At 35.7% G+C, this 14,122-nt stretch overlaps 2 protein-coding genes across 5 annotated transcripts; one reads left to right on the top strand and one right to left on the bottom strand.

Moving 5' to 3' along the window:
• The first annotated feature begins 681 nt into the window (after positions 1 to 681).
• Positions 682 to 4,403, top strand: LOC105263381 (protein brambleberry). 4 transcript variants are annotated; one of them, XM_011299565.1, is made up of 11 exons: positions 682 to 761; positions 831 to 1,046; positions 1,322 to 1,638; positions 1,886 to 2,071; positions 2,158 to 2,380; positions 2,492 to 2,788; positions 2,859 to 3,071; positions 3,168 to 3,383; positions 3,448 to 3,504; positions 3,583 to 3,883; positions 3,978 to 4,403. In XM_011299565.1, the coding sequence occupies exons 2-11, from the start codon at positions 938 to 940 to the stop codon at positions 4,126 to 4,128; spliced, it is 2,070 nt and encodes a 689-aa protein (XP_011297867.1). In that variant the 5' UTR covers positions 682 to 761; positions 831 to 937; the 3' UTR covers positions 4,129 to 4,403. The 4 variants fall into 4 exon arrangements, with proteins under 4 accessions (XP_011297867.1, XP_011297866.1, XP_011297869.1 ...); XM_011299564.1 differs by having other exon boundaries at positions 721 to 1,046; XM_011299566.1 differs by lacking the exon at positions 682 to 761 and having other exon boundaries at positions 955 to 1,046; positions 1,221 to 1,638.
• On the bottom strand, positions 4,144 to 8,430 carry LOC105263382 (uncharacterized). Its single transcript, XM_011299568.1, has 2 exons — positions 7,193 to 8,430; positions 4,144 to 6,884 (listed from the first exon to the last, which is right to left on the bottom strand). Exons 1-2 carry the CDS (start codon positions 8,214 to 8,216, stop codon positions 6,775 to 6,777), a joined length of 1,134 nt encoding a protein of 377 aa, XP_011297870.1. The 5' UTR covers positions 8,217 to 8,430; the 3' UTR covers positions 4,144 to 6,774.
• Between the last annotated feature and the right edge of the window lie 5,692 nt (positions 8,431 to 14,122).

Below are 14,122 nucleotides of genomic sequence, written 5' to 3'. Positions count from 1 at the left end.
CATTTGGTCAAAAAGTGAAAAAAATTAAAAATCACGCCCCGAGGGCTAGTTCACGCTTATTATGACTCGCGGGGGCCTCCGTAACTCAGATCCATTTACCTTTCACTGGAATTTTCATTATTGCGTGAATGGTGAATTTTTTTTGGAAATTTTCCATGTGCCATTTGGTCAAAACGTGAAAAAAATTAAAAATCACGCCCTTTTTGGCGATGTTTTGCACTGATAAATGGCTTCAACAAAGAAGGCATTTTTGGTCGACGTAATAGCACCTTTTTGGCGATGTTTTTAAAGTAACGAGTGACACAAGATGGGAGGTGGAGATTTTAGTTCGACCTGATGGCGACTCTTTGGCGATATTTTTCACTAATTAATGGCTTCAAGCATTTTTGTTCGATGTAATAGCGATTTTTTTGTGATGATGTACTAAATCTTTACATATACTACTGCCATCTCTTGGTCTTTAACAGCAAATAATTGAGTCGATAAAGAAGACTGAGATCAAATAACAGTAACGCCTTACCATCTACAATTCACTGTTGTGGCCAATTGACGTGTGGTCAGTTGACTGTGTTCAGCTGCACCCATCCCATCCCCTCACAGTGGTTCAATTATTTGAAGATATTTACCTTATCGACAACCCAACAAGCAGATCAGAGTGGCCCGCCATTTGTAAAATCGATTCTACAAACAAGCGTCTTCTACTTTCAGCTGTACATACACTCTCCTTGTCTCACCCTCAAGAACTTTCAAATTATCCCTAGGCAAAGATCTTCTTCTAGACTCATTGGAACAATTAAATATTTTATTCTTATTATTTTTGTTGTATTTAGTTTGACTGGGTACGTGAAAATGTGATAATATTTTCGACTCTTATCCGACATTTTTCGAATATTCCAACGATTGAACAATCCACTCAGGTAAAATTCATTGAAGAGAGATGCAGAATGTACGTTTGACAAACGAGTTTGAACCTGTTGGGACTTGTCGTCGTAGTGATAAAAAATCCATGAAGACTTTTTGGCAGCAAAAATTGGTACAAACTGCAGGTACATGTAATTTAATTAAATAATCACTTAAATCGAGGATATAAAATGTCAGGAGATAATTTTGGCTCCTTTTGATGGATTATTACAAGATTGCTTATGAAAATATTCATCAGTGCAATTTTCATAATTACAGGTTTTTTGGTTCAATGTTTATTTCTTCATTTTTTTTTCTAGATATCCTTTTATAATTGAAATTACATGATTTTTTTAAGAAGAAGTGAAAATGAATGTGACCTCGTTAATTATTGTGACTTGTGTGTTGAAATGCATTCAAGCTTCGTCAATTTTTAATTGGATATGGAATAAACCACATTCCCCTGAGGATTCCAATGGTCTAGCTGTTGATGGTATATCAATATCAATTCCCTACGAGTCAATGACAGACGATGAGAAATTTCTTCAGGAGGTGGCAAAATTAACACACATTCAGCTCTCATCACCCCTCCAGCTTTGCCAGCACAGGGTTATTATGAAAATACAGAATTCCTGCAGTACATTAACTGAAGAAGAGCTCGCTAAGCTCGGCGTCAATCTGTTGAATTGTCAGTCGGCTGTAGAGGGGAGAAAAATCTTTCCCTGCAGTGAAGATATGGTATGGTATAGAAATCAAGAAATTGTTTTTGTTTGGAGGGGTATTTTTTTCATACACATACGTGTTCCAACTTGCAACTTGTACAGATCTCCCATGCTGAGTGGCTACAAAACGACCTCCTCTGTGATTTATTATTTATCCCCAGACTAACTCCACTTGTAGAAAGTCACTCTTTGGGGACTAGTTTAGTCAATTTTTATATGATTACATAATTATATTTTGCAATTAATTGCAATTTTTTTTTCAGTCACTTAAACAATGCACAACGGATATGGATGCTGATATGTGGAATGCTTATCACTTGATGAGCAATAGAGCAAGAGCTGTTTGTTATGCAGCACGTAATGTTCAGTTTAGAGCACTCACTGAATTGACAATTAACAAACTCATGAATAGTGCACAGTCGCAAATTCAGGCTCTCAGTTCTTTGAAGGTTGTGTTTCGTCATATTTTCTCTTTTTTTCAAGTTTTTAATCTTCATCAATGTGAAAAAAATATTGAATAATTCGCACCATTCAGGAAAGTCACGAGCGATTAGAATTACATACTATTGAGGCATTCTCGTCATTATCAAGTGGGAATAAAATTCTCTTGGAACAGCAGAAGCATCTGGAAAATGCACAATCCATAGCCCACAAATTGGTTACAAATAATCTTCGTCAATTGACAAACGAGAAGGCTTTAATGCGAAGTGGACACACTCTGTTGGCTTCTATAACTAGAGATATTGAAAGACGTTTGGGTATGGATTATTATTTTTATAGTTTTTTTTTATTTCTTTCAATATGATAATAGCTTTAATTTTGTATAACAATTGAAATAATAAGCATGGAATATAAAATATTTCTCATAGAAAAAACAAATCGAGAACTCATGGATCAAGCTTTAGAGCACCAAGAGCATCATCAAGAACTGCTCAAGGACCTGATGAATATTCGCAAAGAATCCCAGTTAATTTGGGATAAAATTGAACACAGTACAAATCGAATAGTGGATCAAAACGCCGATGTTGTGGCGCAGTATGACCAGACATTGGAAAAATTAGAAAAAATAAATGATACTGTTTATTTTATTTGGAATGTAACCAAATCGATGCGGCACGAAATTGATGAGAAATTGGGCTGGATTACTGATTATATTGGAAAGACCAGTACATACCCAATAATTTACCGATTGATTATTGATTGAATCTATTAAACTCAGAGAATTAATTTTTGCAGGCGAACAATTGCATAAAATTTATCGGATATCACTCCATATTATTTATTTGCTAGCAGCGATGGTTGTTGCTGCCTTTCTCAATGCTCCCTTCCTAACGAGAGCCACAATTATAGGGCTGATTCCCCTAAATATAATGACATTTTTAAAACACGGAATATACGCCTGCCTCGATTTTACATCCATTACAATTTTAATTTTCTTCATTACAGCAAGTACGTTTTTTTTTTTTTGTTGTTTGTTGCAATTAGTATATTAGTATTTATTCTCAAAATTATACCCTTTTTCATTATTTTCACAACTGATTTTAGTGCATTATGTTATGCTTGGGATTCAGCAGTTACTTATAACGGATATAAAAATGAAAAAACTCCCTCAAGAAATTAATATCATAAACTGCAACGCATATGGGGAATCAACACCTGCAACTGGAATAGTTTCAATCACAATACGCCGTAGTGCTCGATTCATGAAAAGTGTTCATAATATATATCAAATTATCATTCATCAGCTCATTCATTTGAAAGGTAATATACATTTCTTCTATTTGGAATATCTAACAATCGCCAATCCAAAAATAAAATCAAGCAGACATGGAAGATAATGATCATTACAAAATGGCGGCCTGGTTGTGTTATCATTTCGACGGTATCTAGATTTTTGCCTCAATAAACGATTAACTTTCCATATATTCACTTAGCAGTTGAGTGTTATATTTCTTTTTAGAAAAATGTCAGCTCATGCTGCAATCTCCATTTTTCTGGTATCACACAAATACAAATCCAGTTGAAGAACTTTCATGTTCCTATCTTCCATCAAACATACATCGCGAGGATCTTATTACCCATTATACACCACAGCAAGATTCCACTTGGTTATCCGACAACACAGGTCATTCGTCTTCAGGCTGTAGTGATGGGATTTACCCTGATTTATCAAATTGGCAAAATGAGAACGAATTGAGACATCGTTCTTTGTTCACTCGCCACTCACCAATCAGTTATTCCAGTGTACGCCCAACCGAAAGGTATATAATCAATCAAAGAGTATAAAATTAATTATTTGTGTATATTCAGTTCTAATGCATAGAAAAGAAAATTTTTTTATACTGTGTATTGCAGTGTTAGGCCTGATGGATCTGATTATGCTGCCTCACCACCAATGCTATGCAGTGCTTTGACAAAGACGGGTGCGAAATGTCGTTCACGCGCGCAGCCAGGCCAAAATTTTTGCGCTCGCAAGTGTCACGGCTCATCCATCATGAGTGATTAAATCACTCTCATCGTGTAATACATTTTCCTTTTTTTTTTGTCTTATGGCTGGGGAAAAATCACATAAATATAAAAACATTCGTATAGCCTATAAGGAAATTAGATCGGATTGGATAAGATGTGTATCCAATAAATTTTCATTAATTTATTAAATAAGGAATTTGTAGACCAAATTTTTTACTCATATATCGTAAATTATTTCTCATATTATTTTACATTTTCAAACTGTAGACAATAATGAAGCCAATTTTTGAATTATAACAACATGTGATGGTTTCTGGATTTTCCTATATTTTACCAAGAAGAAATTTTATATTTATTTGTACTTGATCAGAAAATATTTGAATGGAAAATTTACCGATAAATTGTGTTCCAAGTAAGTAAGACGGTTTGAATCCACTACAAACAGTTATTCCCATCGAGTACTCATCCCCTCGAAATTTTATCAAACGTTGCCGTTATTCGAGTATAAAGTGAAAGAAACGCAGTTCACTGACAATTACCAGTGCAAGCAGGGGATGTCAAGGGAAATACTTGCCGGTTCGGGTTGCATACAAACATAGAAGAGAGAGGAGAGAAAGACAGAAAAAACGAAGAAGATGTCGTCACGCTACTTCTTCAGTTTCCTCCCAATACCCTACAATCTTTAGTTATTTTTGGTGCTTGAAAACTTCGTAACCGATGGAGGTAACATTCTCATGATGATTATTTTAAAACTGAAAAGTAAAATAAAAAAAAAAAGCGATTCAGCACAGAGAACTGGAAAAATTATAACTCCAAAGTTTCTCTGGTTTTTGTCGGCGACTTGAAGAATCTAGAGAAGAATCTGTGATCTTTCGGCAATGCGTGAGAAGAAAATAAAAAAAATTCTAGAGAATACTGGGTCAGACAAGTCGATTCCGCGAATATGGGTCAAGTCGCGTATAGTAATGAATGAAAGCAGTGTTTTTAATTTGAGTTATATATCCGACTAATATTTAATTTCTTTTCTCTGTTCTTTTTCTCTTTTGAATGACCAAATTTGATTGGGTTTTTTTCCTATTTGTGTTTGTTTTTTTTTTTTTTTTTCGTTTTTCATTGTAACGTGGGAGTAACTTGAGCAAGGACAAATCACAAGAGTACTGAAAAAAAAAGATAATGAGTGCGACAAAAGGAGGAAAAGATGAATGGTGCGAAGAGTATGACAAGTAAGAGAAGGAAGTGACCCAAGACGTCATGTGAACCGGATTTAACCAGCAGCTGTGCTATGTTCTACACACATATGCTTATATTTGTGTGTAGTTTTTGGTTTATTGCAAATATTGTGGCATATAAAAAATACTGTACAATGATTTTTGGAAAATCGGACAAAAAAAATTTGATAGGAATGGAAGAGAAAATTCACAATATGGAACAAACTTAATGTACATCTTAACTATATACAGGTATATACATATAATTATTTACAATACCACTATATCTACGGGTAATACTAGTTGTGTAAATTTTTCATTCTTCTGTTTTCTAAATAAATTATTGCAACATCCGACCTTATTCCCATTATTATGTTTAATATAAAAATAATTTTAGTAACTAATTTCGTTGATAAGATGGAAATGTATACTATTTGATGCTGCAGGAGATTGAAAAAATTGCAATGGATTTTCTATTATTTGCCTCACAGAAGCTCATACATAATAAAAATACTTGATATCTTTGGTAGATCAACTGCATGATTCAAGGCGTTTCGAGGCACTTGACAAAGATAAATAATTAATAAACAAGAAAAAAAAGCATGAAAAAAACGAATTGTTCAAAATTGGGAATAAATAGTAAGCTTCCTCGTAAGCTCCGTCACAAAACACAACTACTTTTTGCGTTTGATCTCTTTTTTTTTTAACCTAATTAATGGAATTCATTGTTTTGTCGAAAACAATAATTTTTTCTTGCATATTATTTTCATTAATTATAAATTTCACTGTATTAATAGAAAGCGCATAAGAAATTGCATTGCGCAATTTTTAATTCATGCTTGTTCCATTAAACTCAATGATGAACTCGAATTTAAAATATTCACACGATTCTCTCACACTCAGATCTTGAAGATTGAGGCGACTGAGGTTGAAAAAAAGCGACCAGAGAATAACGAAAAATATATATATATATGAATACCAAAACCTCGTGAGAGTTGAGACAGAGGGGAAATGGAGACGACCGTCCGACCGATACTGCAAGGCAGTCATCTTGGGAAAAAATAATATTTTGCCCACAAGATATATAACCGTCTGCACCATCTCCTGTTTCTGTTTGATTTTTTCTCCTTTTTTTTTTTGTGACATTCCTATGATAATTTAAACTAAAATGCATCTTCTTTCTCTTCTCAGTTAGTTTCTCATCCCTTCTTCTTTTTTTCTTGATTTACAACAAGGATGTTCCACTCAATGACTTTGGAAAAGCCCCGGAATAATCATGTCTATTGTTATTGAGTGTCCGGGTACACCAGTAACGGCTAATTTCCCCACTGCATTGGGGAATGACCCACGATTCTTTCAACTTCACCACTCCATTTAACAATAGGAAGGTCTTATTTGAAATAGCAATTTTTATATTTTCGATCCAGCGAAAATAAAAAAATGCATATGATATTGAGATGGGCGCAAATACTTATTTAGAGATTGGCATTCCATTCACTTTCCACTCGCCACATACTGAAGGCGTGCGAAAGCCGTTCGTGAATAACGTAGCTGCATGATGTCGAGCCTCCTCCGATCGTTTGACCTATCAACAAGAAAAATCTGAAATTAAATGACAATTTGAGAAAATTTTACAATCATCACAATAGTTGCCAGCTATTTCACAGTGGAACTACGTACTGAATAATATTATTTTGATTTTCTCATTTTTTATATGTTTGTCGACGTGGGAATGCGCAACCCATTATCAACGAAATTCTGAATGATTTATCAATATGAATAAATGTAAGAAACGTAAAAGACTATAAAGCACATAACATTATGTAACTGATGAATTAATTATTTCGAGGTTTGAATGAAAAAAAAAAATCAATATTAAAATAAGATTCTTACTGTTTTCATCTATATTGCACCGGTTTTCGATTGCTTCAATGGGACAACGTGCGATTAATTGATTGAGAAAGTCAATGTATCGCGTGGCGAGCCTTAATGTTTGAATCTTGCTCAATTTATCACTTGGGAGAGTTGGTATGATTTTTCTCAAATTTGTAAATGCTTCATTCAAACTCTGCGTTCTCTGTCTCTCTCTTACATTCGCCATAACTCGTTGAGTCTGAAGTTCTTCAAAACTTCCAGGATTTTTACGTCGTACTTTAGTCTTAGATCCTATTGAGGATGGAATGCTCTCACATTCAGAATCATTTCCATTATTGTAACTAATTTTCCTTTTCCTCTTTCCATTGATTTTTTGGACATTGTTGACATTATAATTTCTCGTTGTGAGTGAAGGATCCCCTCCACTGGACGAAAATTGTGAATCCCGTGTGAGCTCCTCTTGAATACACCGGGATGGATTCAAATGAAATTCCGTGTGAATTGTTGGTTTATATTCAATTGGAGATTCACTTGTTGGCTCGAATATGGTTAATCTTGATGATTGACTGGAGTTGATTTTCGCCCCCTTTGCGCCTGGCGAATGATAAATATCTGATGTTGGTGATGAAGCGGGAAGATAAATGTTGTGCTCATTCTCTCGGCTATGCTCAGAGAGAAAACTTGGAGAATTTCTATTGTAATCGAATGGGGAGAGATCTTTCTTATATGGATTGAATTTTTCCTCAGATTGTTGAGCATGGTGAAATCTTTTATCTTCATCATAATTTTCGTAAAATTGATAATTGTTGACAAGTGGTTGATATCCTTGAAGTGTATGTTGAGAGTGGGTAAAATCTGGGAGAGCTCGGTGCTCCGACGGACTACTTAGGTCCATTAAATTACTCGGTGAATAACGCTCGTAATGATTCGGTGAATTGCTGGCTGAACTACCCGCGCTATGAGGAATACCAGAACTATCAGCAAGAACATATATATTTTGAATGCCCATTTGAGCTGGAACATTTTGGTGCGCTTGCATCATGCCGACGATATTAATGCCTCTGTCACTTATTTATATCACTTTTACAAACAAACACTTATTTCATCCGAATTTATTTATATGTAGGAGAAAAGATGACGATGATATTGAATTGAAATTGAAAAAATAAATAATTGAATAAATTTGCACTTGTGAATGAGATGACTGAATCCGAATCCGATTGTGTATTGTCTTACTATGCTTGTTCGGTACCAGATTCTGGACTCAACTGTGCAGCTCATCGTTTTGGGCTAGGTATCCATCGACATGACAGGGAGATGCTCCATCGCGTCGAACCCGCCTCCTTGCCTCAACGCTTTAAGCCCCACCCCGGCATTTTCTTTTATCCCCGGTCACTGTCAGCGCGTTACCACCCACCCACGCCACTATACCACTACACCACCTAAGCATCCCGCCAGTCTGGTGCCCCGACAGCCTCAAAACGAGACGGCCACCACCGATGTCTATCAATTGTTGCTTCCCACTCCAAACTCAAAGAGATGCATCTTCTAGCACGCCCATATATTATTAAATCCTCTTTCAAATATGTACAACAATTCTACTGTTTGCTTTCTGCTTTTTTTTATAACACTTACAAATTAAAAGAAAATTTTTCGATATTAAGATAATTTTTCGGTATAATGAAAATTTTCGCTTTGATCAGTCCAGCCGTAATGATCGTTATTTATCTATGCTGGAGCCGGATTGAAAATTTCATAATTTCATATTGGACGCGCTCTCTCCAACTCCTTTTACCTGTCAATTAGTTCAATTATCCTTATTTATAGAATTTTTACATTTTCATTTTTCTTCTTATCATTCTTCTAGAGGAATGAGTTTATTTATTAAAATATATATAATAAAATATTTGGGGAAAATTTTTTCTTTCAAGTCCAGGTAATTTTCATGGGACTCGTCCCCAGGGCGGGTAAATGGGCCACCAGCAAGGCAATTAGTACCTGGGCGGAAGGTGGATGCAATAAAAGGGGGGCGCCGGTGATTACCCCGACACTCTTGGGGAATTCCCAAAAAGTTTCTTGTATGCAGGAGGAAATCCGCAATGAGAGATTCCCCCTTGAATTTCCTATAGAATTTTCAACTTGATATATAATATTTGCCTCATTTATTCACTGGAACATAAATGTAAATATACTCGTAGAGTAGAAAAAAAGAAAACATGTCATCTTATGGATTGAACATTTGGCTAGTACAGCTTATTCTGTAGACCTGAGAAACTGCTCACCATGTGTTGGACACACGGCAGCAATGGGACCTCCATAGGTATACTATAAGATTGCTATATCCTCGCCCCATGCGCACATCGACTTGAACGTGTCTACCACTTGCGAGACAGGGCCTTATTTGCCACTTTCCAACATGTGTCTCACCCGTAACTTTTATGTGTTTACAGCACCGAGCGCCCAAAAATTTTCATTTACAACCGTTTCAACTTTTGCACATGTGTTCAACGGGAAAAAACTCTCACCACTCCCTTCTTTTATACATGTATATACAAAAAATGATAAAAATTAAAAATTAAACATTTTAGAACATAGAACATAGACCTTTATTTTTATTACGAATTTCTCGTAGAATACCTCTCAATTTATTTTCACGACAATTGGCCCTAATATAGGAGTATGACGGGGGATTCCGACCCAGGCGGACGCTTTGGCGGTCGGCTCACGTGTTCTCCATTGGAGAAGTGATTAAATCGTTGCCGAAAATTACAAATGAGTGAACAATTAGTGAATAATTATCGATTATGACGATTGTGAGATGAAATTAGTGCTCCTTGTGGTAAAATAGCAATGTCAGGATAAGATCAGACAAGTCAACGAGGAATTCTCTTGTTTTATCTAACATCCCGTAACGAGCAATGGTGAGGGCTCTTGTCTAACTCGAGAAGCTTTGTTCAACTGAAAGTGGGTGGAATTATCCAGTAGATGGTGGATTATATCTTTATAAAATTTATATGAACAGACTATATAATAATAGTACTGCTTCGGTTCATCTTATCCAAAACTAAAGGATCAAGATATTGACTAGTGTTCATCTACTGGTTAGCTTAAACTCGCTGATTTTTTTCCAAGTCGCTGTATCACTGACGCCAAAAAAAAAAAAAAGGGGGAAAGAAACTAATCGTTCATTGGGTGTGTATGAAATTGGGGGGTATACAAGAAATGAGAAAGCATGAATGGACGCACTAAGACGTGAGTATAGAATGAGTTCAAATAGAAAAGTAGTCTACTGATTGTTTTCAACGCAAACATTTTTACAACGAATTTATTCTGCCATCCCTCTGCGATTATCGCGTTTGACTTCTGGCACAATCCGGCTTAACTGAAGATTTACCGGAGTTTTCCAAGCAGCTACTGTTAACGTACCGCGCCCTGTTCATTTATTTGGGTTTGGGATAAGCTCGAGTTAACAAACTGGTTCAGATACTTCTTCATTATTTCGCATTGTGCATCGATTTAAAGAGACAAATAAATATTAACAAATAACGAGTATTACAGAGTTGTCGTTGCTTCCGTGAAAAAATGGATAGTAAATTTCATGTCGGGTGGAGATCACGAAAAAAAAAAAAACCAAAAAGAAGGTTGGGGGGGAAAAGGGGTGTTGTCCTGAGCGGGAAAAGGATTCATGGGTGCAATGATATTTTGTCGGGAAGGCGAGAGCCAAGGAACAAGGACTAGGCAAGTGCTACCTGTCTATTAACCTAGGGTTTATAGGGGCTGCATAGCCATCCTGTCGGCCAGATTTTGCCACTCCTGGCCACCATATGTGCACCATGCTTCGCGCGGAATTTGACCAACACGTGATGGTCGCCAAATGGTACGAGTGGACCTTTAATGATATTCTAGTCACGTCGTGTAATTCACATTGACGGCTGACACCATCTTTCTTTTCTTTTTCCCTACCGCCGGTGATAAAAAAATCATTATTGCCTTATTGATAAAAAAAAAAAAAATACATTAAAGTACAAGGGCATATATTCATTTTCAACGTATGTGAAGCTTACAAGCCAAGCTGAAGGCGATGTCTGTACCCACATTCATTGAAAACTACATTTATTCCCGAGTTCTCTACCTACTATTTTGAGTCAAGTTGTGTGATAAACTCGACTTATTGCACGCCGCGATATAAAATGTGCTGAATAATTATTTTCTTTGATTTTGTCTTAATTTGTTGATGATAATTGTCCATTTCGATTATTCATTAGAGCGCATTAATTATTCAACCACTCTAAATATGAATTTCAATATTGAAAAGGAAAAAAATTTGATTGTCATTGCGGTAGAACATCGAGAAGGAGGAATAATTGGAGAATAACTGTGCTGGTACTTGGTCGCTCGTGTGCAGCTAGGTAATGTCGTATATCTGCCACCCGCTATACATTTTGAGGACCCACTTGGGCGGATTATACAGACTTTATTGGCTGGGTAATCCATAGGAGAGTAACCATAGCTGGTTGACGTATTTCCCCATCGTCGCCTCTTTCTACTCATATTATTTCAACCACCTCCGACCCCAACGGTACAAACCAAATAGCCCTTTTAACTCAAGCCAGATTTACAAATGTTTTTTTTTTCAATTCCAATTGTTTGGCAAACAATTGTTCAACCACTTAATTGAAATTCATTTAAGAAATTAAATTCATAGTCAAATCCACTAAGATCCAAGTGATAAATTGTAATAAGGATATATTTGAACGAGTTTGAGATGTCCCGGGGTAGAGGTATATAATTCAGAAACAACTATTGTCGTAGACAATTGCCCAGAGATATGACTTACCTTGTGTTCATCCTATTCTATGTGGTTATTAAAATAACAAAAAAGGGACATGATTATTATACATATTAGAATGTCACACGTCCCTGTGATTTTCATAAAAAGAGTATAAGGAGAGTATGAGGAGAGGTAAGATTAAGATTAAGATTTTATGGAAAATTGATAGTCAATGCGGTAGCTTGCACTCGTCTAATCCTCTTTTCAACTTTTTTCTCTGTAGAAAAAAGTACAAAAGACGTAAAAAAGGAAAAGATAGAATCGAATAAACATTCCAACGAAAAGCTTTCACCGCATTTCCGCTGTCGTCTTGGTTGTATATTGTTTCAATCCACATGCGTATTATTCAATCGTTTAACACAAGGAAATTGTCTAAATGTCTTGACATGTAATTTTTTTTTTTTAATTATTCTCGCTGAAACATGTGCGCACCAGAATGACTGCATAAAGATCAAAACTGGAGTCTCGTACGTGTAATAGTGAATTTATTATGACTGTTAACCTCTTATGCCGTTAATGGGAGTAAAACCTATACAATCAACGAATTACCTATTTGAAAATTATATGGAAAACGTTATTAATTTGCTCGAAAATATATAGTTTCACATACTGTTTTTATACAATGTGAAGAAGTAGAGTCATCTTTTATATTTTATTATTATTCATTCCTACTGTTCGGCTACTGTTCGGAAAGACAAAGGGCTCAAGTTTGGAGAACTGAACAAGAGCCGTGAAATATTCAATTCATTAAGTCACAAGGAACCACAATGAGATAGATAAAGAGGAAGCAAATGATATATACTCGATTCATCATTCGATGAATTAATATCGCAGATATTTTTTGATCAAATAAAAATGAGAAGACAATGGAAAAATGTTGTACTCTTAAAAGAAAACCAAATGTTCTTAATGATAGACGTTTGTGTGAAAAGACCCCTGCTGAGGTTATTCGGGCCTCAACTGGCGACAAATGTGTGAGGCCCGTTTTTTTTTTCTTCTCCTCTCGAGTATGGACCCTCATGCATACAGCTCCCTCTCAGTTCAAGGCTTTTTGAACATAAATTCTTGGAACATACACTCTGAAAAGAAAGAGAGAGAGAGAGAGAGAGAGAGAGAGAGAGTAAGGCTAATAGAGTAAGGGCAGAGGGGCGGGGAAGACGGATATGTAGAACTCCGCAAATTCTCAAAGGATGCAACACTATTCGTATAACGGGTATATAATACTGAAAGAGATTTGCCGGTAATTAGGAAAATCAAGATACACTAAGATATAATATACTCTCTTACCAGGCTAATCAAAAATTCTCTGCCATTCATTATATTAACAGTAGTATTTGCTATTTTTTTTATTAACATGGTTTTAAATTTTTTATTTATTCTCATAATAGATATGAAATTGGCTGTCTATAATGTGATGCCGTATATTACTCAAAAATAATATCAAATAAAATTTTTTTCTCTATGAAAATATCCTCTTGTCTTCTTCAGCCATTTTGCCAGCCGTTTTCATACCAGCGAATTGGATGCTGTGGAATATCGCTTAACACTGGATTGGTGCAACTTCAGAGCAGGTATCTAGCAGGTGAATGAGCATGACTCCGCCCCTCTTCGTAGCTACAAGTACTCTTCTTAGTAAAACAATGTGGTTATTCGTATTTTTCATCGAGTTTCGATATAATTAAGAGTAGAACAAGCCGAATCGTTATGTAAAAAAATATTTCAGTTGTACGCTTGTAAGTCTTGACATTGATTTTCACTTTATGTTGTGGAATATTGCTCCGGAATGGATGCTTGAAGTAGAGGCGTGGCCGTTGCGGTGTCCTCGATCCTTGAAACGTCAGTAATGTTATGTGACGCATTTCCGGCTCCATTTGGTAGACAATTTAATTATATTTTTTCAATTATTTTCAATGTGCAGGTGAAAAACATAATATTCGATACTATTGAGGCATTAATTTTGACTTGAGCCAAATGAAAATGAGTGAAATAGGTTGAAAAAAAAAAAAAATGACACATCTATGGTGCTTTACGTTCTTCATAAATCTTTCTCTACACTTTTGGCGCGCGACTGTTTTCTAAAATGTGCGCGGGTTATTACCACGCTACAGAAATAGATT

The sequence above is a fragment of the Fopius arisanus genome, unplaced genomic scaffold, assembly GCF_000806365.1.
Source record: "Fopius arisanus strain USDA-PBARC FA_bdor unplaced genomic scaffold, ASM80636v1 scaffold00014, whole genome shotgun sequence".
Lineage (NCBI taxonomy): Eukaryota > Metazoa > Arthropoda > Insecta > Hymenoptera > Braconidae > Fopius > Fopius arisanus.
This window is presented reverse-complemented; position numbering and strand designations above follow the sequence as displayed.